Consider the following 26264-nt stretch of genomic DNA (forward strand, 5'->3'; position numbering starts at 1 on the left):
AAAAAGAAAAAAGAATTGAGCCAAACCCCACAGAAAAGTTGATCGTATAAAAACTTTTAACGCTCCAGAAAAGTGATCCCAGCCACGAGCTGAGAGAGAAACCACACGCGAGGAGTGTAGCACAGCTGGACTCTAAGCTTCAGGTCTGTAATTGTGCGGCTCAGACGGCTAGAAACAACTATTACTGTCAAAAGCCATTGGTCACCAACCGAATGGGCAGGTCGCTCGAGAGATTACTTTCATTCCCCCTCCTCACTCTCAATGTCGGTTCTGTCTCTATGATGGGATGATGAGGTGGTTACAGCTTAACTTGTCGGAATCAGGTGCAGCAAGTTCAAGAGAAATGCTGAACTATAGATCAGTTAAAAAGACGAGGACGGCATTAAAAAGCAGCATTTATCTCAAATTTGAATCAAGGAAACTTTTTAAATCGCTCGGACATGAAACCCAGCAGAATTATCTCCACGTGTGGCTGCAGAGGGCGCTGCTGCTCAGTAAAAGTTACATAGTGTTGCTTTCAGGTCACAGATTTGACTGTAGTTGGTTGTTGTTGTTCTTTCATGGGTGGTGATCAAGTTGGAACATTTGAATGGCAGTGCTGACTCCGCAAATAATGTGATTGTAGCTTGGAATCTTTTCCCATGATGCTCTCAAAATCTGAAAATGAATATAAATCTCCAGCCGATGAGCATGAATGACATTTGAGAGTTATAGTTGCTGTTGTGTGAACACTACTGGGATTCTACTGGGATTCTACTCAAGCAGCAGCCTTTAGACAGACAACCTGGAAGAAAGGAAGAAAGGAAGAAAGAGAAAAGAAATAAAGATCTAGCAAACAGACACAGAGGTGTGTCTCTTACTGCGGACACCTCCCGTTGAAGCTCATTGGCTCGTTGTTTTAGCTCCTCCTTCTCTGATTGGCTGTGATTTAGATCCTCCTTCAGCTGCTCAACCTGACAGGAGAGGAGGGCGTCACCATGACCACAACAAATCAGAAGCCATTTTTGCTGACCATTGACCCACAAACCCCACTCAACAGCTTATTCAAGCACCTCACATTCAGAGATCATTCAGGGAAACAGTGATTAAGGATTTGAATACATTGATAATGAGAATAAACTCTTAAAAATGCTGTTTCACTGTTATGTGCACCGGAGGAATCTTACTGGTCCTTTTACTTGAATCAATCAGCAGTTGTATTATTCCGTTAGTTTCTCTTCACTTATAAATCACAAGACGGCAAACACGCTGGTCGTGTCCAAACCTCTAAACCAAAGAGGTGGAGCTGTCATCTACGAACCTCTAGGAAGATAAGGAAGAGGTGAACATTTCTTTGTTACTGACGTGAGATAGAAAAACCGGCAGAAACTAAAACACTACACTTCATCTCAAACAGCTGACGGAGAAAGACAATCTACTGAATTTCCAAACATACTCGACTCCCTACATGACAGGAGTGCTGGTTTGTTATAATGAGCACAGCTCACATAGAAGCACTTTGCCATCCTGACACTAAAGCTGTTTCTAGTCAACAGTAAAGGAAAGAAGAGGAGTTATTTTTCCAGCGAGTCAGAGATTCCAAGAATTTTTTACAACACAAGGAGAAAAAATGATTAGACAAGCAGATATGTTGGCAGTGCATGTCTGAGTGTCTGTGTCTGTGTGTGTGTGTGTGTGTGTGTGTGTGTGTGTGTGTGTGTGTGTGTGTGTGTATCACCTTGTTCTTCATGAACTTGGAGTGGGATCTGTAGACCTCCATCTGTTTGATCTCCTCCTCCCTTTCCTCGCTGCTCAGAGCTCCGTTGGACTTGAGCATGTTCACCTCCTCCTCCAGCTCCCTCAAGCCACGCTCCATCGAGCTGATCTTTGCATCCTGCCAGGACATCCACACGTTAACTCGTGTTCTATTGACTTGTTATTTAATTTTCAATTAATTTTTACACTATTTGAAAGAATTTAAATATTATTAAAAAGTATAGCTTCTATTTATTATAGCTGATTTTGATATAAAGCACAGGAACACGTTGAAAGGAAATAATTATCATCCAATATTTACCTTCATCTCGATGACTGTCTGCAGGGCCTTGGTCTTCGTCGACTCTGGAGCTGCTTCATATCTCCTGTGCAGCTCCTGAGGGACACACACACCGCGATGGTCAGGAGAAGACGGAGAGAGAGACACAGGGGGATGGGGAGAGGGGTGGAGAGAGGGATGGAGCAAGGGGCGAAGTAAGGGGGAAGAAGGTCTTGTACCGGGACAGGAGGCGACAACACCTGGTGGGAAGGGATGGAGGGAGGGCTGGACAGTGGGTGTGGGACGTGGAGCAGGAGCAGGGAACGAGTGCTGGAGGGAAGGATGGACAGAGGAGGCAACGACAAAATAGGGATGGTGAGGGGAGCAAGAGGAGGGCCGGACAACGGGATGGAAGAGGTGGCGATGGGAAGGAGGGGAAGGCGCTGGGAAGGAGGGAGAGGAGCGGAGTGGGTGATGACGCGAAGGGGAGAAAGGAGCGCAGGGTTGGAAGGGGGGTGACACGTGGAAAGGTGGCGGGATGGAGATGGAGGGAGAAACGGGAAAAGAGGGCGAGAGCGGGATGGAGGGAGAGGCGGGAATGCCATGTTTCCCTCTCGCGGAGGCGCTGGCTTTTAGCCTCCTTGGGTCAAAGCGTCCGTCCCACATCCTTCAAACAGTGAGGCGAGCCACCAAGAAGCTGACAGAGACCGTCTCAGCCACAAATCTGAATGAATGATCTGATCTGACGGCCTGAAATGATGCTAATTCAAAAAAGTAGGTCCCAGCTACAAAGTTTTAGTCTCCTTCAGCAGCAGAAACCTCTCGTAAAATAATATATAACCTAAATCACAATTCAATCAAAATTTGAACTGAGCTAATTTAATGAGCTACACACAGGGATGATCTCTCTGCCTGGCTGTGGTTCACAACTCAGTGAACTCACTAGTCAAATGAAGAGAGAGTAAAGAAGGGGGAGTGTAGTGGATGTAGTGACACAAAAAGGGAAAAAGGGGACAGGGAGAAAGAGTGCGAGCGAGGGAGGGAATGAAAGCAGAGGGGAGGACGCAGCAGTGTATGCATCACTGCTTTTCTTTGGAGGAAACTCAGTGAGAGGCTGACAAAGCTAATGCAGGAGCCGGGAAGCATAGAAACACACATGTGTGAAAGGAACACTGGGATGCCAGTGGCTTTAGGCAATAATATGAAAACTCATGAGTGCGCACACGCACACACGCACACACACACACACACACACACACACACACACACAAAGATTTGACGATCATTTCCTCTACGGTTTCGGAGGTAAAGGCAGAAAAGATGGAGCCAGGTGTAGAAGCAAAAAAGTCAGATTTGTCTTTTTTCTATGTTTTGTAACAAACACCATCTCTGTCAAAATAAAAAAAACTCTGATGCAATGAGAAGCAACAAACTATGCATCACTTGTGTTGGTGTGTTTATGCACATTTCTCAGCCGGGGTCCATGGTGCATTTGGAGCTGATTTATGAACTTATTGGTTCTTTGCTTTACAGTTTTATCTGAATAAAAACTATTTAAAGATAATCCTTATCATCACACATACAGTGTCATGTTATAATGTATTTTGTCACTAAAATCAAGAGATAAAACAGTCATATTTGCATCTGCATTGACAGAAATAAGGGTTACTGTAGGTTTAAACAGAATGTATCTGTAGTCTTTCCCACAGTCAAGCCGAGTGTACTCAGATAAATTCTGAACGAGGTGTTTGTCGAGATTTCCCTAGGGTCTTTCATTCCAGTTTCAATATAACTTTGTACTGTTTGAAATAATTTAACTATAATTAAAAGGTTTGTCACATCGGAAATTATTCAAATTAGCCCTGAAAAAATGTATGAAAGTGCATTGAAGACTTTTTTTATATGCTGAAACTTAAGTTTAAATTAAAAAAAAAAAATGTTTATATGTGTTTTGTAATAACAACATCTCACCAGTAGATGGAGCTTTTATATACTACAATAGTCTCAGTAACAGCTGAGCGAGAGAAGTTGGAGAGCTGTGTGTGTGTGTGTGTGTGTGTGTGTGTGTGTGTGTGTGTGTGTGTGTGTGTGTGTGTGTGTGTGTGTGTGTGTGTGTGTGTGTGTCTGTTAATGTTTGTGTTGTGTGTTAAAGCTAAATTATGAGCCAGGAGTAGAAACAGCCAAGGGCATTGCTTGAATATGACAGGGTTTGATTTGTTTACACTCACATCTGGCTGTACACACACACACACTCATGCATGGGGGGGGGACCTTGAATGCTCTCTGTTTTCTCTTCCCACACACACAGACACACACCTCTCTGAGTTGTAGCATCTCCTTGTCTTTTCGCTCCAGCAGGCCCTCCAGCTGGTGGATGGTCATCTCAGCATCGGCCAGTCGCCTCGTACGTTCGTGGTCCTCTTCTGTTGCCCGTGACGACATGCCTTTACTCTGCAGCATTTCCAGTAACTTCTTTATTGACTCATCCCTGTTGGACAAGAATATTATGGATTTGAACATAATGGAGGCCTAAAATTGGACATCAGAACAGAGCCAAACTTCCCCCGTCTGTGTCCTCGGTCTTTACCTGGCAGTCAGGGTGTGTTTCTGTGTGTCTATCCTCAGCTCCATTTCCTCCACCGTCTTCCTCAGGAGGAAGAGCTCTTTGACCTGCCGCTCGTACTCGGCGTGGAGACGCAGGAAGTTGTCCTCTGTCATGTCCTGAGGGGAGAAGGCGTGGTTTCCGAGGTGCCCAGAGTCCGAGTAGTCTGACTGGAAGAGGTGGTTGAGATCGCGTTGGATTCGAACCTCATCTTGTAAAGCCTGGATGGTGCACTGAAGATGCTGGAGGGAGAGAGAGAGTAGATACCTCAAGAACAGGTAAGATCGGGTAATGTGATGCGCGGTTAAGCTTATTATCAAGCTACTTGACTGAACTTCTAAGTCAACACTCCACCAGCCCGTAGCCTCGGTCAAGACTGATTACCGAAGGTAACAGGGCCTTTGCTGTCTAGGCCCCAAGCCACTGGAATAGTTTACCTGAGGAATTCAGACTTGAAACATTGTCTGCTTCAAAATCGTCCCTTAACATGTACTTTTACTTAATGGCTTTACTTTACGTTTCTTTATCTCATTACATTTAAATGATGTACTATTATTTTATCTGCTGTCTTCTTGTTGTGGTTGTTGTCACTACTGCTCAAAGAGAGCTCACAAATAATGTTTGACAAATTGAATTGATTGAATTTTGATCTGAAATCTGAGTGAGTGAAGTGACCTGCTGACTGACACATCCAACAGTATGGTTATGTCATCTTGACTGAGCGAGTGTGTCACAGAAGTGGGTTGGCAGGTTTGTATCACCACCATCGAGCTGACACAAGGACAAGATGACACAATTCAGCCTGAGTCACACAAAATAGGGGTTTATAATGTGTGTATGTGCGTGTGTGTGTATGTGTGTGTCCGCAACGTCTCTACAATGCCCCAAGGTTTTTTCAGACTGCGTCACAAATAACCTGAGCAACACACGAGTCATGGTGAATTTCCAGAGATTAAAAAAAAATATACAGCTGAGAGAAGGTTGCACTAATAAAAGCAGAAGTACATAGGAGGTAAAAAAAAATAATAGGTTATAAAAGGCAGAGATGCCCTTGCAGCTATCATTAATCAACATTGACAGCACAAGTTTAAAGGAGAAAGGAAGGAGAAGAATGAGCTGGGAGGCAAAGAAAAACAATTCTTAGATATTGGGGAAAAGAAGGAAGAGAAAGGGACAGAGCAGAAGATAATGATCATAAATAAAGTATGTACTTATACAAACACACGCAAGCGGTGGTAGCTGTGGCTTGTGTTGCATGACAGCCAGGGCAGAGTCTGCTTTGTATTTATTTCATAATAGAGACACATTTTATTTCATGTACATTTTATTTGATTGAATCCTTATTCTTCACTGTGTCACCATAGGAGTCTCACACACAGAGTGACTTGACACTGACATTTCTAGGATTTCCCTGAAGACTGACAGACACAGACACAGAGCATCTTTTAAATATTCCCTTTGTGGTCCGTCCATCTGTCGCCATGCCAACTACAACTCCTCCCTTAGACATGCACTCACTGACCCACCCGTGTGAGAAAAACATGCAAGAATGTGCACACAATCTCAAATGTTTGGACGTGCTCAAATGCTTCATACTTTATTGAAAGAAGAACCAAAATATTTATGGTATCTGGTATTTTGCAGCTTTTCAGTCGTTAGAAACCTATTTTTTGGATTTCTTTTTAGATGTTCAGACAAAATAAGCAACGGTGAGTGTCCTGCTTGAGAAACTGGGACCTTGAACCTCTGCATAATAAACATTCTCAAGGGTCTAAAGTGTGTGACTGCACTTAAAATCAATTGTAATATGTTGTAATTTCCTGCTGCCTTCTTAAATTCATTTATTTCCATGTTTTCTCTTCTCTCTAGATTGCCTCTGTAATTACATGTTATTCTGATCAATCTTTTAAAAGAAAGTGAAGTGAGGGGAAGCAAGGATAAACATACAAAGTTGTGGATGCCTTTTTCCTATCTGATAGTATAATCACCACTGTTATTAACTGGGGCACTTCTTGATTAGTGTGATATAGCCCAAACTGTATTAACTGTGGGATGATTTTGATTATTCATTTTAAGATAAATTAAATTGTATATGTCATTTTTCTGTTTGGTTTCACCATAAATCAATTAATAGCAAGGAAAAACGAGTTATAGCCATAGATATGAATATTGAAACAGACAGACGCAGCTGTATGCGGAGTGGAAAAATGAGTCAGGGAGAGAAACACATGAACACACACATCTGTACTCATTACAGTAACATATAAATTTCATGCGCTATTTAGGCATTAAAAAAATGCACGTCCATGTCTTCATAGATCATTATGTGATGTAATCAGTCAGGCAAACACATAATCTCACTATAACATCAAGCAACTAAAAGTATGTCAGAACGTGCACGCACACACGCACACACACAGACACACACAAGCCTCAATAGTTGTGCACACTCTAATGCATATCATTGTAATCCTGCCTGAATTCAAGCAAACAGGAACAAAACCCACACACACGCAAAACTTCAAAGGTTCAATATAAAGAATTCAGAAACTCACACACACACAATCATATGCCAGTAACTCAGCCAACCCACACACACACACAGACCGACACACACACAGCTGGAATGCGAAGCTGAGAAATGCCAGACCAGATGATAAAGAGGGCCTGAAATATAGAAGGAAGCGGGCAGAAAGAAACACAAACAGAGAAGGAGATAACGAGGATGGAGTGAGAAAAGAGAGGAAACAGAGCGTTAATTGCGTCCGGGAGAAATAGAGGAAGGGATGAAAAGAGGGAGACAGAGACGGAAAGAGAGCCAGAACACGAGGTGTGTTTTTCATCTCGGTTTCTGCTGAGTCGTCTGGTTCTTTCACCTCTGATCCTGTCAAACGGTTCCTGATTCCTCCGAAATTCCATTGAGGGGCTCAGTCACACAAATATGCACAAATATGCACACTGCACACACGCAAATGTTGATATTACACTGTGAGCTCGACTACAACCACAAACACATGTTCTCCATGTGAGGAATAGGCACATTATTCACTCCAGTTTGATTTCTGACTGATTCTGGAGGCATCTTCACTTCTGCTTTCAGTTTATTTTCCCGTTCAACTGATAAAAACAGCGAGAAAAAGATAAATACATTTAAACTGTGTGTAAATCGGACAAACACACAAACAAGAAGAGGAATCAAGAGGACAGATGTTTCCTTCAAGGGAAGGACAGATAATTTCATCAAGCTGGTGGAAAGTAAACAAGTGCAAGTTGGGAAATGATCTCCCTCCTCGTGATTTTTAACAAATCAAAAGTTGTGAATTTGACTGAGTGCTCCACATATTTTTTTACCACAGCAGAGCAGGTTGAGGTCCCCTTTAAATAAATCTAGCCGTCCCCCGAGTAGTCCCCATCAATACGACTGATGTCTTTCCATCAAGTTCCATGAATTATTCCCTGGGAAATTGGTGAAAATATAAAAAAAATGCCTTGGAATGTTTAAAAGAAAATCTGCCCTTACTTCTGGGAACAACTTTTGATAAACAAACCAACCAACCAACCAACAAGCAGGGGCAAAACCCGAACCTCCTCCTTTGACGTTATTCCAATATCCTTCACAACAACTTAAAAAAGCCTTTCAAAAAAGATGACGTCGTTTAGGTGCACTTGCCGCAAGAGACTTCAAGTCACCTTGATGCTTCTCATATAAACAAAAGATGAACTATGTTTCACAGACAAACTTTCTGTCCTAAACAACTCGTCAGTCATGAAATAAATCAATGCAAACAGAGGATGTGAGACTGAGGTTGTGGAGAAATTCAACCTTCATGTGAATCTATTTGTATTTTTCTTGGGCTCTGGTCTCGTCAAATGAGACACATTAGAATATCAGCTGTACCACATTCAGCTTTTCCACTCATTGAACTTGCTTCATCACCACATAATCTGTGGAAGAACCTGACGTGGGGAAAAAATATCCAGACAAAAATCTCTAAATGTCTCACTATCAAGCCATAACCACACAGGCCTGTACTATGTGTCTCTTTGAGAGGCCTTGTCATATAGTTTGTGTCTGTAGGCCGGGCAGGAGTTTAAGGCCTGATACAGGATTTAACATGAAAGAAGTCTGTAGCCTAATGAGTCATTTAATTTTTTTCAAAACTTACTCGAAACCCTTTGGTTCGAAACCGCAGTTTAGGCAAAGACAAGATTTAAATTGTATGTATTTCATTGGGTTTATCCAGGTTTTCAGGATGACCTCACTCACTTTCTTTACACCATGATTCACTCATTCACTTCTCTATTAGGGTTCAAATGAACTCCTGTCACACTTAATGGTTTTATTACAGTAACATGACAGCTGCCTAAAATCATGAATTAATCACAAAATGTGTCTTGTAATGAGAAACACATTAAACTAATGATCACTTGAGGACCAAAATTATTATCCTGCATTATCTATTTCCAGAAGAGGGTAGGAAGAGGAAGAGGAGAGAAAGGAGAGGAAGAGACGAGACGAGACGAGAAGCGTGAATACGGCGACAAATATTCCATCCGCTCGTCACACGCCCCCCCCCCCCGAGGTCACCGCTCATCTGTCTTTCAATATTAACCATCTCTCCGTTATTACTCCTCCGTCTCATCCCTCGCTTGTTCTTTGCTCGCCGGGTGAGTCACGCTTCCCCTTTCGCAAACAGACACACACTGTGACATAAGCACATGTACACACAACTGGATGTACAAACACACACACACAATGAACGCACAAAACGCAAAGTTATGCCCGTATGCAACAGACAACATGAAGGTTGTTGCAGTGTCTTTGTAATGTTAAGTGTGTGTGTGTGTGTGTGTGTGTGTGTGTGTGTGTGTGTGTGTGTGTGTGTGTGTGTGTGTGTGTGTGTGTGTGTGTGTGTGTGTGTGTGTGTGTGTGTGTGTGTGTGTGTGTGTGTGTGTGTGTGTGTGTGTGTGTGTGTGTGTGTGTGTGTGTGTGTGTGTGTGTGTGTGTGTGTGTGTGTGTGTGTGTGTGTGTGTGTGTGCGAAATGACCGTAAGCGGTTTGAAAGCATCGCCCACTCTGGCATCAGACAACACGCAGATTAACACACACACACTCTCTATCTTTTCTCTGAGGATATAAGTGGAGGATGAAGAACATAATGAAGAGGAGGATACAATTTGAACAGGAAAAAAAAAAGGAGAACAGGCTCCGGGAAGAAAATAGCATCAGATTGAATGAAAACAAAAGCGGAAGTCCGGAATAAGCACGGATCAAAGAGATTTATTATAGGCAAGAGATTAAACGAGGTGAGGAAAAAATTAACAAACTGCCAAGAGGAGGCCAAGAGAGAAAGGGGGGAAAGGCTAGAGTAAAGTGCTGACCCTAATCAGTCACTTTGAGATGCAACATCAGGGTCAGTGGCTGGTTTAAAGAGCGAGAGGAGAGGAGAGCGAGAGGAGAGGAGAGGAGAGGAGAGGAGAGGAGAGGAGAGGAGAGGAGAGGAGAGGAGAGGAGAGGAGAGGAGAGGAGGAATTAAATCATTGGCTGTCACATCTATTTAGATGGAGAGACAGATACGCAGACTGACAGATGTTAGAGAGGCAGAGGAGAGGAAGGAAAAAAAGGAAAAGCATAAAAGGAAAGGGGGAGTGACCGTACTGTAATTCTGTTCATTCCTCACCAACTCTTCCCAAACCCACTCCTTATAAGGAAAGACATGGCTGCCACAGGACCACAGGCTCTCTCTCTCTCACACTCTCTCCTTCACACACACACACACACACTCACAAATTGAGAGAGAGAAAGTGGAGAAAGTGAGACAGTGACAGCAGGAACTCACAAAATCACAGCCTTGTAGGCAGAGGGAAAACTGACTCTTTCATTTTCATATCCTTCTTTTCTCTCTCAGTAAAACGAACACTGCGCCTTTGTGAAAGAAAAACTGAGGGAACGAGGGAACATTTCTTTCCCTCCGCGCGATGGAATTACACTTTTATATGAATCTCATTCCGTTCCTCACCCGCGCTCACCCTCACCTTCCTCCTTTTACTCTGTCCATCTGTCCTGTTTCTCCCCCACTATCATTCCCTTTATTTACCTTATTCCCTCTTTCTCTCCATCCCTCTCTCTCTCCTCCTTCTCACCTATCTCTCCATCCTGGCTAAATAAACACAAAGGTTTGTGGACCATCTGTTACTGATGAGCATTCATGTGTGAAAAACACACACAAAAAGACCTAATACATTAACACACACACACACACACACACACACACACACACACAGGAGACTTAACCCATACACATGCAGGCACACATGCAACGCATGGATAACAGTCGCGATAAATTAACTCTAACGGGGAGGAAGAGAGATTGTCTCACACATGCATATGATATGGATGCACACATGTATAATAGAATATACACACACACACACACACACACACACACACACAGACACACACACACAGAGGAATAGTGACTCATAGGTCGAGGAGTTGCGGATGGAAAGAGGAGCAGGCTGCAGGAAACAGAAGGAGGGAGATAAGGTAGAATGACACAGGGAGATGATTGTGTTTGTGTTTTAAAGAAAGTCATATCAAAGACGGACTGAGGGGAAAGAAAACTTTAAAGAAAACTCTGTTGGCTTTTCCAGGATCACCCTGCATCACATTTAAACCAAAGACCATGGACGACATGATACCGTCATGTCAAGCTCCAGACATAAAACTGAAAAATAGTCACTTGTTCAGACTCACTACAGAACCCATTTGTTCTGGAGCAGGACAGCCGACCGGTTTAATCAAAGAACACCAGAGACAACAGATGGGAGAGTTGTGGATCTGGGGCCGAGGAGCATGACTCCTGAGGAATGCACGTGTTTGCAGAATCCCAGAGTGAGTGAGTGTGTGTGTGTGTGTGTGTGTTCAGCATTTTCTCTTTCACTCTCTTGCCATAAATCCTTCCTCCCCCCTTTCTCTCCCTCATCTGTAACTCTCTTCCTACAGATTTACATCCAGCTTGGACTTTTTCAACAAGAAAAAACTCTGTCATCTCCTGTGATTCAAACCTAATCCACATTCAATTCAGATGAACTATTAAATATCTCAGAATCCTGTATCAAATCCTGTGCTATGTGACCACCTGTTAAGGCAGGTACAAAGTTTATTGTTTAAGAAATATGCATTGTTAATAAATGGTTAGCGGTAACAGGACAATATGTAATCAGAAAAGCAACACTACGGTATTTACTCTGTCTTTCATTCATCCTACAATTTCCCCTCCTTTCTTTTTCCCCAACTCTTCAATCCATCAATTTTATCTTTCATCCACACTCTTCTCTCCTCTTCTTCACTCATCTCTCTCCATCAATCCGTCTTTGCATTTCTCTAATATTTCATCCGGGTTTTTTTTCCTGCTCGATTTGTCGGTGCCATCCATTCATCTCTCCTCCTTTCCTCCCCCTTCCTGGCTTCCATCCCCAGCTTTGATCTATCCTTCACTCTACCGATTTACTTTCTCTCTACGTTTTACAAATCTTTACATCTCGGTCCATCTTCTCCACACACACACACACTTTTCCCCTCGCCCTCCTCCTCTTCCAGGTTCTTTACCGGTATAAGGATACCCAGACAAGGCATTTTTGCAGCCAGCTGGCACAGAAACTCTTGCTGGCAACAGTTTTTTTCTATACAGTAAATGGAAAACTCACACAGGAAACAACTGGCCGTGTCCACTCCTATTGGATTCAAACTAACCTGAGAACAAGCTCAACGCCTGCTTGGAGTAATTTATTAGAAACGCAGGATACTCAACTTAAAATCTGGAGTAATAACGTTAAGTGCTGAGTAGTGATTAGAAGGCTTTACTCAGTCAGCAGAGAGGCTGGTCTTTATGTGGTTTGCAGTATATCTGTACCAGGGTTTCCCCCAGAAAACTTGCTAAGCCTGGTGGTAGGGCTGCTAGAGAGGCCTTCTCGCGGTCACCTCAGCTACGGGGGTGTGGGGGTGTGTGTGGGGGGGGGGGGGTGGTAGTCATGGTTTTGACGTATTCTCAGTGAAACACTGTGTTGAAGGAGCGTTCTGATGTCTGACTGTCAGTGAAGGGGTCGGGGTGGGACATGTGACTGTGTGGACCAATAGGATGGGCTTGTCCGGGGATCGGGGCTCAATGAGGAAGTAAAGTGTTGACGGAAGAAGCTATGTTATTCAGCGACCCTCGGAAGAGGCACAATTTCTTACGGTGTTTCTAAGTTGTTTAAAGTTTTATTAAGGTGTACGGTGACAAGGACGGTTCAATAAACGACCCGAACATCAGTTAAGTCTCATCAATCTTTCGGGGGATCTGCTACACCGTCTTTGGTATCATGTTTCTGGTGCATAACATTTTTTATTTTTTTTTAAATAAATAAACAAGCGACGCTTAGCCTGGCGGCCCGCCAGGCCTATAAAGCACTGGAGGAAACCCTGTATACAGTAAAATAAGTATTATGTGCCTTGAAGTAATTCTTTATTTGGTGCAAAAGTGAATAAATGCCTTTAAGTCTTTTCACATGCTTTAAGAATTTTAACTGCAGAGGCGGAACAGATCAGGGTTCTGCTAGCACCATCCATTTACACATTAACCTGAAGGCCATGTTCAAAGAGTGGAAAATACACTCAAGTGCCAGTCTGTGAAATTATCCCGCTCCCTCGCGCTCTCCAAGTTTGTCGCTTTGAGCATAAAGAGTAAAACGCAGGAAAAAAATGCAGACGGGGAGAAGAGGAAGAAAGGAGAAGAGAGAAAAAGACGGTCTCTCCGAATCTGCCTCATCTCTCCATCTCCCTTATCACCCTCTTTACCTGAAGGTAAAGTGCCACCAAGGTGTAACGGGCACTGTACTGATCTGCCTGTTTGGATTAACCTCCTCACACACACACAGACACACACAGACACACACAGACACACACAGACAGAGAAGGCACATCATCAATGCTGGGGAAGCCAACAACTCCCATGATCCCGCACTGCTTCACGACATCATCAAACTATGTCCTTTAATATCGTTTATATTAAGAGACCTCTAGCAGCTGAAGATGCATATTGTACGTTTAAAACTTTCTAACGACCAGTAAAACGATCAGAAAACAGTCTGATTTAAATTAATGTTTTATAATAGGGAAAAACATTTTCCTTAATTCCTCAAGCAGACGCAAGCACTCGCACAAACACTCTAACCCTAACAGTTTTATTCTAAACCAGCACCTTAATTGAAGAGAATGAAAACAGTCAGCAGTAAAAGAACAACAGCCGCTAGCCTCTAAAACACACAAACAAACACACACACACACACGCGCGTCTTCTGACATCATACCACTTCCGTGTACTTTCCATTTCCATACAACACGCACAAACTGTTGCATCCAAACAAAAACATACAGACTTGATAAAAATAGAGACGGCGGATGCAGAACAGAGCAGACCAATACATCACATGCACAAGAACATGCGTGCTTTACTTTCTCCATGGGCACATTATGTACAAACAGTAACAAACACGCAAGTAAAATCTACACAATTATAACCAGGCAATTTGTGCCTCCACACAGACAGACACACACACGTTTCCGTGTACAAAAAGCCCAATTGTCCTGACACACACGTGAGCCTGCCAACTCACGGAAGGACAAATATTCCCCCCCGCTGCTCTCCCGCTCTCCCACTCTCTCTCTCTCTCTCTCCCTCTCTTTCTCATCAAGGAAACAAACAAACCCGGCTGGCAGCGCCTACTTCTTAAAAAATGAATACATCCAAATCAACACAAACAAACACCCTACACAAGTGAAAGGCACAAAACACACACACATTAACACGCATGCTGTGGTATGACGTCACATGGCTGGCCTGGAGTACAGTAGAGAATTGATAGCATCTAGCAGCCCCAGATACAGACAGACACAGTAGTTATTGTTCATCGCTCTGATTCATTGCTGCGACATAGACCAGAGAGTAACAGATATGAATTCTGCTCAAAAACATTCAAAACCTTTTCATTTAGCACATGTTGCTTTATATGCATGAAATATGAAATCTTATAAGGGATCAATTGAGGTATATTTCAGTGAGAAGACAGCACCAGCGACATGTAATTTCTGCAACAAACTCCTCTCAGTTGCATGGATTTGAAAAGGTGATGCTCTTATACTCATGAATGCTAACTGCTGCTTGTCATCTGCTTGATCTTGTTTATCTATCTAAATGAAAACTGATTGGAGAGCAGAGGGAATAAAGAGCTAGAAAAAGACAAAAGTTTTTATGTACAAGAAAGAAACTTTGAATTGAAAGGAAAACCAAAGACAGAGAAGCTTTCCTCGAGCACTCTACACATTCCTCCATCTTCTCCTTTTTTCTCCACGATTCGCTTTCTTTCTGGGTGAAACGTCGAACGCACCTGCTGTGATCAAAGAGGTGGAACAAATTGGGTGAACACTCTCATTTACAGAGAGCAGAGCAAAAGCAGCGCAGAGAGAGGGACAATGAGACAGAGGACGCTGACCACAGGGTGAGGCCGAACAGAGCGGGCATCTGTATGCAGACTGGTGCATTTGTTGGATCGGGTTGTGTTTGTGTCGCTTCTATTGAATCGAGTTCTGGGGCAAAGCGGCTCCACAGGCCCAGATGGAGAGTGAGGAGAGAGGGGAGGAGAGGGAGTCGGACAGTCGGGAGCGAATTGGTGAGACGGAGAGGGAGAGAGAAAGGCAGGAGAGGGATGGAGAGTGTCATGACAATGTCGAGAAAACTTGTGAAGAGAAAATTACTGGATGTGGGTGGTGACACGAGAGACGACAGCTGGCTGTAAATACTGCGAGAATAATAATCTGCATCTCAGGGGGGATGCGACAAAATAGAGCCTGACATATAGCTTGACTTTGAATATGCAGATTTGCAGAAAATGTCTGTCCCCTTGTCTTACTGATTTGAGTTGATCTGTTTCTCTTATTTCTCTCATTGGCACCTTAAGGTATAAAGCATCACACACCTGTCAGGGGCCTGATGCTTTTTTAACGCAAACTGAATTTCTCTTGCTATAATGTTACAAAACAATATTTTATTTCGGTCTGTCAGCCAGTTTTCCATCCATCCATCGACTATCTATACAGCTTATCCTTTGTCATGGGGGGTCTCTTGCATGAAGAAGTCATCCCACCCACCGTGACACCCCAGAAGTAATCAATATATTCATATCAACCAAATACTGTGAAAGGTGTAGCTCATAAAATCCAGGGATGACATCTCAAACCTCGCAGTTGCCCTCAGCTCTATGGAGCCTTTTACAGATTTAACACTTAACAGCCCACAATTTTCCTGCAGCAGTTTTCGATGAAAAGGCTCTGATAAACCAAGTGTATGCTCCCTCCCAAGGACCAAACTATGGACAGATAAAGTTACAGTGGGTAAACATACTGGAGCATTGAGCTTCTAAAGGGCTGGAGAGTTTCAACAGGAGTGGATGAAGATAGAAGTTAAGCAAACATGGCCAAAAGGAGAGTAAATATTGCATAACGCTTGTGACGTGGGCTGAAACGGGACTCCTGACTACTGCTTATGTTGCTGCAATGTTAATGTGTCTGCTGAAAGTGAAACAAGGCAACTACACATATAATTCTACACAGTTATAATACCAAAAAGTCAAGAACAGCAAAACTATTAAAGCAAAACCAAGTAAGAAATATCCAGAGAAGTATCGATCCATGTAGAGGATAGAGAAAATACTGAATAAAATATTTTTTTGTTGTGTAACTCCTGTGCCACAGCCTCCCACAGAAATCAAATATACAACAGACAACACTCAAATTTGTAATTTATTCGGATATAATTACTCATCTATTGCATCTCATTTATAAAAACCAGTGTCCGACAAGTACAAGCATGAGATCAGGAATGTTTTACTTAGTGTTTTACTCGCTCTGAATCTATTGTGACACATTGTGTTGATATGAGAGGAAGGGAGTGGGAAAGGAAGGAAAGAAAAACAGAAGGGGGCGAAAGAGAGGTGAAGTAAGTCGGTAAGGCATGAAGGAGGAGGCCAGGAAGTGAGGAAGTGTGGAGGAAGGTAGGAAGGACGAGGAAGAAAGAAGTGTGGAGATTATACGTGCATTCCTGGACAGGGTGTGTGTGTGTGTCCTAAAATTACTGGGAGTGTTATTCAATTTCTGAAACTAAGAGGATGGAGAGAAGGAGGGAGAGCGAGAAGGGAAGGTAGGAGGTAAGGAGGAGAGAGAGAAAGCCAGCGCTGACTCACCGGGTGGTGACAGAAATAGAAGAAGAGAAGCAGAATGAGTAAGAACTGAGAGAGAGACAGAGAGAGAGAGAGATGAGAGAGAAATAAAGCAAGGGGACAGAGAAAAACCAGTGATGAACGGAGAAAGAGGACGAGCGAAGAGAGGGAAAGTGACAGGATAATGAGAGCAGAAAATAAAAAGGATGGCTCGGGTTAAAAGGATGTGATTTATCTAGTGGAAAGAAAGGGGATGAAAGTAGAAAGCGACAAACAAAGAGAGGGAGCACATATTCCCTGACATTAAAATAAAAGAAAATAATCTCTTACATGTCTTAACGTGTGTTTTCACTCACTACAACACGCACACACACCCAGGGAGGAGTGTGTGTGTGTGACAGCAAGTGAGGATTGTTGTAGGAATAGCAGCAGGTTAACTACATGGTAGATTAATACATTTACCATGTTTTCCTTCATTCTTTCTCTCTTTCTCAGACCCAACACCCACATTTTGACTAAAACATTTATACAAAGCCACACACAACCTGCATGAGTGTTCTCAAACTGCATCTAAAAAACATGTTAAACCAATTTTTGGAGAGCCCACATTACATTTGTCCTGCAGGCAACATCCAACCTTAAATACGCTCACACTAGCAGGTCTAAGAGCACGTGACAATGACCAAAAGGTAAAAATGACATTATATTCTTCAAAATAAAGGCAGCAAGTGCGTGCGCCCTCTCCGCACTGGGCCATGACAGCATGTGAAATCCGACACTGCAAGTGACAGTGAGCGAGTGTGTGTGCAACTCTTGCGTAATAACCCAGCCTCCTGCCAGACTAGCTGCGTCTCCATCTCATCCAGATGGCTCCTGAACCAGAAGACAGCTGGGAGTCCCCGACCAGGCAGCCCGCTTCATCTGTTTATCCGTCTTCGAGGCGGCCTTGAAGCAGCGAGACAAATCCACCAGAACAGGCCACAAAATGATGTAGATACACCGTCCCCTGTGTGCCGTCTAATGAAATTAGACAAAACCAAGTATAGGACAACTAGGGGAGGATAAACCTCATCTTTCTGGTTTGGTCGATAAAAATGTAAACTGCTGAACCAACTTCTATGAAACTTTGTGGATGGGTGGGGCATAAGGAAGAGGCCTCTATATTTTGGAGTGGATCCAGACAAACAAATAGATCCAAGACATGTTTTTCATTTCTAGTTTCTTTTTCTAAAAACTGTGCTTTCCTCAGTTGGGAAGAAAATTAAAATTCAAAATGCAATTTTGAATTTTAAGAGGATATAACCGTTGACATACTTCTCCCTTTTCTTTTGACTCTGAGCAACCAGCAAAGACACCCCAGAGATATATACAGTATAAATAATTCAGTGTCCCATAGAAACGTAGGTCCAGGCACACACACACACACACACACACACACACACACACACACACACACACACACACACACACACACACACACACACACACACACACACACACACACACACACACACACACACACACACACACACACACACACACACACACACACACACACACACACACACACACACACACAAACACAGATGTCTTTTTCCTACCTGTGTCTCCTCCTGAACGACTCTGTACTGTTCCTTCCAGACGGACATCTTTGTGGCTTCATCCTTCCTGAGTGCCCGCTCTTTCTTCAGCTCTGGACTCCAAAACGTCTTGATGGAGTTCATAGAGGAGCTCAGCTTAGACTCTTTACCCTCCAGCTACAAATAAACAAATTAAGATCCAACACTGTGTTAATAAGTGTTAGGTTATATCCTCTGGGATGCTTCATCTACCTTCAGCCAATGGCCCTAAATATCCCTTATTAAGTTTGCATATGATGTTATACTTTATTTCCCTCAACTTATCAGATTCACTTGCTTTTATTTGTCCTTGTTGCTGTTGTATTAATCTTCAATTCAGGACAGCAGAATTCCAAGAAGATTTATAAACAACATTTGTCACAGAACTGAAAATATATAATCAGAAATGTAGTTAATTATAAAATAAATAAAGTATCATGCGCCTTGTTTTGAGAAGCGTGCAAGTGTCCTTACTTCTCTGCGTAGCAGCTCGTTCTCTCTCAGCACTTCTCTTAGTTGTGTTTGAAGGTCCGACATGGCTCCGTCTCTCACCTGTTAAAACAAACAAAACTAATTTTGAATATTTAACCCAACAATCGTCATATGGAGATAAAATAACTAAATAACTGAAACGTTAAGTATGTGAAATTTAATATGGAAAATAAAACCTATGTACCGTATGTGAAGCACTTTTAGATTATAAAAGCAAACCATTTTTTCCACACAAGACAGACATTTATAGAACGAGTTCCTTCATGGATTACACAACTAACTTCAATATTAATGAGAATACGCTTCCCATATAAAAGTTTAATTCATCTTGGCATAAGGAGAGCAGTGTTTTAATGAATTAAAAATACTTTGGATGCATTCTTAAGCAACAACAAGCGACCACATCAAAATGTATCTGCATCGGTAAATCAGCAACGTTAAAGATAAGAAAGTTAAGCTTTAGAGTAAGAGCATCCTCACAATCGCCAAGTTACAGAGTGTATGAGGCTTGTTAAGGAAATAAAGGTCAAGGAGAGATGGACTGCTTTGCTTTAGAAATAATTAGAAACGATTAGAGGGGGGAGGTATGGGAGAAAAAGGAGAGAAACTTCTTAGAGAGACGAGCTTTCAGGTTATGACTAATGGTGCACAGGCAGTGGGAGGGCTGACCTTATCTATTTTAGCACACAGGATTTATGTATATTTAATTAAAGGGTAACTTTAAAGGAAAATATTCACTCTTAAACACCTAGATGATCAATAATCTCTACATAGAACAGATGGTTCAGTGATGCCATTTTCTTTTTACTAGAAGCAAATGATTTGATCTTTTATTGTTTTAAGGTAGAACTAGAACATGTTAATAAGTTCAGTTTAAAAATGACTGACTTCAGAGTTGCAGCAACAGCAGAAGAACACACATCTGTGGCTCACCTGTCTCATGGAGTGGGGAACAGTAGCTGCCTGTGGAGGATGGTTTGGCATCTCTCCTCCAAATGCTATAGCATCAGAAGGCATGACCGCTCCACAACCCATACCTCCAATGTTTATATTAGGACTGCTGCCCATAATTGCCGCCCTCATTCCATAAGGAAGCCTGGCACCAGCCCTCCCCAAGGTCATGGTGCTTTTGGGCAGCGAGGGATTAAGCCCACTGCCCAGACTCCCAATCCCGATCTGGTCATCAACTGTGTCCGGGAAGTACATAGGACCCCCTGTGGCGTAGGCGGCGTTAAGAGACTGAATATTCTCCATGGACAGGGTTTTACCAGAGCCTGTTAGTCCGCCGGTGGAGCTGGTGCTGCTGTTTCTCCTGTGTCCGAGGCGTGGGGAGCGAGGGAGGCGTGGGGAGCGACCGGGACTCCCAGAAGCCGACCCGTTCCCATTGGATCCCACAACATCCAGCTTTGAGATGGAACGTGAGCTCCCGTACATGGTGACACAATGTGGGGGGTATACTGAGGAGATGTACGTGTATCTGGAGCAAACGATCAAGTGAGACTATACTACAATAGTCCAGAAAGGGGGTGTCCTGAGAAAATAAGGTGAGGAGCCTGTGCTATTACAACATAGTCATAAAAACACAAAACTCCCGTCTTCTACTGAAGTGCTTCTTCACTGGGAATATCCTGATGCCTTGTTGACATATCTGTGATCAAGTCTCTCCAACACGCTCAATGAAATCCATGGGCTTTGTGAGAAAACTGTAATAAATAGGGCATCCGCTTAGATGAAGGAAGCCAATTAATCCTCAAGGCCGGTGGGGCGGGATCACCTAGAAAGAAAAGGAGAGAGAAATGAATTGATGAGGAAAACAGAATTAAAAGACTTCCTTTTGTTTCATTGAAAAAATACCATTTAAAAATGTCTCTTTTGCATTTGAATAAACTTGGACAAAGTATTAATAATCTAAATATCTGTTGTCTTATACTCTGTGTATCCAACAGAAGCCCCAAATAAAAGCAGCCACAAGTAAAACGGCCTCAATCCTCATCATAGCAGCAGGTCATAGAAACAGCTGACTGGACAAAATATTTCGATCATATGTCCCATAGTACTGATGCATGCAATAAAGTGTCATAGAATCTGGCATCTACGATTTCAGGGTGCAAGCAGAAGAAGATGAAAACACAGTAAACTATATAAAGCTGACATTTTCAGTTCATGGACCGCAGTCACAGAAATGCCTCTCTGCCACAGGCACAAGCGTCATCAGCCGATCTGTCAGTTCATATGATCACACAGCCGGCTTTGTCTCCCCACCACCCGCTACTCCTTCTTGAGATCACACTCTGTCCTGACACCTCTGGCACCAAAATCAAAGTCACCGTCCGGCGGCTGAGATGAACCAGATGAGAGCAGATGACATTTAATCGGGTGACTTCATGTTCATGCAGGTCAGTTTAACAGCTGGATGAATCTCATGTATTATAGATAGAATACTATGTGTTGAAGCTTTGTTATTGATCCATGTATAAACTGGAATAATAACATTGGTATGGAATAAAGGAAGAAATTGATTTGTTTTTTTCTATTTCTGGTAATCATATCAGTCACACTGGATTGAGGGATCAGCTACACTAGATGTCAAACATGTCAACTGTAATCCTACAATTAAAATAAAGCAGGAACACCATGAAATTATGTGTGTGTGTGCGTGTGTGTTGGATGAAATAAATTACGGTAAACATTGAAACTGATTTAGTCAAGCAGGTCAAAGGAGCTGTGTAATAAACAGAGCAGTGAATTTTTGTGTTTTTTGTGTCATTTCTGTCACACCATTATAATCTATGAGCACTTGTTGTTTGCACAGGTTGCTGATAAATGTCTCAGAAGATGCTGCCTTTTTCAAACTCTCTGCTGTGAATGCTCTAATCTCTGATGTCCCCTGAACTACCCACTGTGGACACCATGTACTGAGCTTCAATATGTTTGTATAAACAATTGAGGTTTCTAAAAAAGGACCAAGTTTCAGACTTAAAAAACAACTTCAATGTGAATACTTTTTATTGTAAAATTTTGAAATTCAAGGTCAATATATTTTAAATCACATTTTAGAGCAGTGGTGGTTCAGTAATGTTCCTTGTTAAGCAGTCCTAAGAAGGTTCCTGGTTTGAATCCCAGCCATCAACTTTCTCACTTACACTTTATACTCGGAAAACGATAACAGCGTTTGTTCAGGTTGTGAATACTGTAATTAAAATTGCACATTTGCTTCGGGCAGGGTCTTACTGCATGGAAGTTTCCATGTTCTCCCCGTGTTTGAAGGCAGGTCGTCGGTTTGCTCTTTTTTAATCTACCTGGTCCCTTTAACAGCCCGGGGTGTGTCTTTCTAGCTGAGGCTCAGATCTTTTGGCCAGGGAGATCTCACTGACAGCCAGTCAGTTACACCGGCCCGTCCATACAGTGAAAACCCCAACAGGGACCATCTGCTCTGTCTCCCCTCAGGCCAAAAACACACACCTGGACAGAAACAGGCCAGAACGCTGCCTCTGGCACACAGCAGCACACACACACACGCTCTCACTCACTCAAACATGTGCACAATGAGCCAAGATATCAGACATATCAGTCCAGATGCAAAAAAAAACATGAAAATATTCAACACATTGACACAGATGAACACACATCAGCTCAGTGGCTCTAAAGAATCACGTCACGACAAACACACACATCTGATGCTTCATCTGAGGCCTTTTTGAGACTACAGGGACCCAGTGTGTGTGTGTGTGTGTGTGTGTGTGTGTGTGTGTGTGTGTGTGTGTGTGTGTGTGTGTGTGTGTGTGTGTGTGTGTGTGTGTGTGTGTGTGTGTGTGTGTGTGTGTGTGTGTGTGTGTGTGTGTGTGTGTGTGTGTGTGTGTGTGTGTGTGTGTGTGTGTGTGTTTTGCGGGGGCTTTCCTCCTCCTCCCCCCTCGACTTGCTGACCTGTACATAATGTATATGCTCGTGTCCTGATTCTCACTAAAGCACATAAAAAAAAACGTTGTCTGTCTGGCTTCTTTTAGTTGCCTTTATTTGAGCGTTTATCCAACTCACAGTGAGCTCTTTTTGGGTCATGACCTGCCCCTGCTTGGGCACTTAGTGGTTGGTAGTTTAAAAGCCTTGCTCAAAGGCATCTCTGATAGACGGTAGAAAATAAAATGTACTTCCCCCCTTCATACTTTTCCAGTGGAGATCCACAATACTACAATTTAGTGCTAACTGTCTTTTCCCTGGGTCATAGCTTCGTACTAAAAACTATGAACGGGACATTTGATTATAGGTTTGGGAACATGCAAGCTGCAGTTTTCTGTATCCGGCTAAAGCTAAATTTACGTTCTTAGACACAAACACACAAAATACACACATACAAACTGTTTATCTTGTTGCAGGGAGGTGGCGCCGACCCCAGCATGCATGAGTCAAGAATCGAGGTACACCCAGGTCACCCATTTATCACACAGCTAAACACACAACTCTTTTGTGTTGTTATTGGCTTCATGGCCTCATGGAAACCACAACACACACCATGTTGTGTTTCCTACAGTTCAAGTCTAAGGTCCTATGAATGAATCATCAGTGTGTCCTACAGGTCGAGGGAGAGCTCAGATAGGACAGAGAATCAAGTAGAGAGATACAGAATAAAAACAACACACCAATTGTATGACGCACTTCATGAGATCCAGCGATCACGAGCATATGACTGTCCGAGAGCTATTTGTCAATTGCGTGCACTATCCCTCCTGCCCTTTCACCAAACTGTGAAACAGCACCGTGGTGAAACATCTGTCAGACGCTGCCACACTGAAGGTTCATGGGAGTCCACTCTTCACCTTGAGGGGCAGAGTGAGCTTCAACCCAATCTCACAGAATTCATGAGCATCAGCTTTGTTTTAAAAAATTCAAACTTCAAGTTCATGCAAGCCTTGGAATGACATTTGTTGTAGCATGAATATTGATTTGCCATAACAGATATGATCAGATCTAGGGTAAAAGAAATGTCTTGGGTAATCATTTAATCTGTTAAAAGAAGGTTATGAAAGAAATCAGTGCAAGTAGAGTGATTCATAGTTGGGCCAATTTAATTCATATTTACTTTTAATACGTTTATGGTTAACCTGTAAAATATCAAGCCTCAATTACATTTCTTTGTCATAAGGGTCTGGTAACAACTTCTTAGGAATAGTCCAATAATCAAAAACCCAACAATATCCGGTTTAACATGTTATAAAACTTTGAAATACAGAAAGTATTTACATTTGAGGATCTGAAGTTAGTAATCATGTTCAAATTATCTGTCAATCCACTAATAGATGAATCATTCCAGCTCTAATCAAATCAATAGTCACACAATTACTGAGCTGCAAAAATCTGAATTGTCAGCCAGAATCTGACTGGGGCTTCTATTTAAAAAAAAAAAAACCTACTGGAACAGATCCTGGAAAAGCCCAGGAATACATTTTAAGAACCAAAATAACTTCATCCCACTAACAACAATCGTCAGGAAACACCATTGTGTTTCATCCTCTGCCTCTCTGTACTGTTTCTAACAGCCACGCTGTATCTTTGAATCTTCCAGGCCTCGTAAAATCCTAGACTATCACACCAGGATACCAAGAATGTCTCCATGGCGTCATGCCACGTACATGTACTTGTGTAGATCCAGTTCTGGCACAGTAGATGACTGACTTCGAATGTTATCTTTTTCACAACATGGCTACAGATAAAAACAAAATTTGAAACCCTGAATAGCAGCAGAAAGTTGATGACGCAGACATTTCATCACCTTTTGGGTTAATATACCTTCATAACAAACAGTTGGCAGTATATTCAACCTGCAAGCACCGGAGCCATGTTTCTGTCCACTTGATGATTTCAACATTCAGTCCTTTTTTCGCTGTTTATGGTCTCTAGTAAATCCTGAGGGAGACGTTTGGCTCTTTAGCTGCTAATGCCCCATTATGTTCATCGGCATGGCTCTCTGTTGTTTGGAGCTGGGCACGTAGCCTACAGTGAGGTATGTGACTGGGTTGTTATTTGCTGAAAACAGAAACGACACTGAGAATGACCCAAAACAGTGAATCTGGTGCCCGGAGCTAAATGAACTGAAAGACATTATACTGCTCAGAACAATACAGATGTTACTACAGAGCCTATGAGCAAACATGACGGGTGAGGATTCGCATTAAACACAAGGTGAGACAGGATTTTATACCCAAACTGAGAGACAGAGGTTTTATTCAGATTTAGTCCCCTCTCCGACCTCTAATCCATCCTTCCCCTCTCCCACTCTCACTTTTCTCCCTGATGCTTCCTCTCTTCCTCCATCAGCATTCCTGAAGGTGTTCAGCATGCTCTATTTATGTGACAACCCCACATCCGTCTATCACAGCGCACAAAGCAACACACCACTCAACCTATACTTAGCCGAGCTTGCGTTTCAGCGCGGGAGCAGAGTTTGACAAAGTTTGTCGCTCGCCTGAGGATCGGGGAGCTCATAAAAACCCATTATCCTCAACTCGAACATTGTTATTACTCGTGTGATTAGGGTGATGTGACTGGAAAGGACTCGCTGGTGCTGTCTGAGGTTACACATCTCACTGGAAATCAACTCGACAGCTCTGCTGAAGGGGGGAGCCAAATTTGTTCTGCATCTACTCTGCCTGAAGATTTAAAAAGATGAAGCGGTGAACGCCTGGTTTTTTACCTTTACAGCTGCTTTATCAGGACGATGGGTGAAAATCGGACTGCTACTTGTCTAACTGGAGCAAAGGGGAGATGAATTATCTCAATCCCACGAGTGTTAGCATTACATCATTGTAAGGCAAATGAAAACTCTGTAGGAGCTTGTGTCAAACATTAATCAAATGTAGGAGTAAAAAACAAGGTTTTCTGCTAAACTATACTGCAATTTAATTTTCAGAGAAGATAATTGTATCTGTGCAACTCGTGCAAACAGTGTAATACATTCACTATAGAAATTCTGCTAAAGGTACATCAATGAAATCAAAGGCCAGAAAATGACAAGGCAAGAAAAGTGCGAGAAAACAAATGTGATTTCTGCTTTGACGATGTTGCTTGCAAAGAAACAAAAAAGTGGAATTAAATTATTTCAAATGTTTAAATCATATGTAAACCCTAACCCTAACCCAATCATCCAGGATGTGATATGTAACCACTTCAGAGACCTCTGCTGCTCTCTTAAATAAGAAATAGTGGTTATTCTTACGATATTCTTATTCAGGTCAGTTTTCACATAATGCCACTTTGAGTGGTTTAATAAAAACAGGCCCGATACCTCAGTC

At 42.6% G+C, this 26264-nt stretch overlaps 1 protein-coding gene across 4 annotated transcripts in view; it reads right to left on the reverse strand.

Moving 5' to 3' along the window:
• Positions 1 to 26264, reverse strand: part of LOC132997975 (ELKS/Rab6-interacting/CAST family member 1-like) — a 119271-nt gene that overhangs the window by 89302 nt on the left and 3705 nt on the right. For 3 of the 4 annotated variants that reach the window (XM_061067511.1, XM_061067514.1, XM_061067513.1), the window contains 8 exons: positions 19915 to 20755; positions 18964 to 19041; positions 18472 to 18627; positions 4602 to 4858; positions 4331 to 4502; positions 2057 to 2131; positions 1718 to 1873; positions 861 to 953 (listed from right to left, as the gene is read on the reverse strand). In XM_061067511.1, coding sequence (XP_060923494.1) covers positions 861 to 953; positions 1718 to 1873; positions 2057 to 2131; positions 4331 to 4502; positions 4602 to 4858; positions 18472 to 18627; positions 18964 to 19041; positions 19915 to 20415 — 1488 coding nt within the window. In that variant the 5' untranslated portion in view covers positions 20416 to 20755. The remainder of the gene's footprint in view (positions 1 to 860; positions 954 to 1717; positions 1874 to 2056; positions 2132 to 4330; positions 4503 to 4601; positions 4859 to 18471; positions 18628 to 18963; positions 19042 to 19914; positions 20756 to 26264) is intronic. The other variant, XM_061067515.1, reaches the window with a different exon arrangement.

This window comes from Limanda limanda, chromosome 1 (assembly GCF_963576545.1).
Source record: "Limanda limanda chromosome 1, fLimLim1.1, whole genome shotgun sequence".
In the NCBI taxonomy this organism is placed as follows: domain Eukaryota; kingdom Metazoa; phylum Chordata; class Actinopteri; order Pleuronectiformes; family Pleuronectidae; genus Limanda; species Limanda limanda.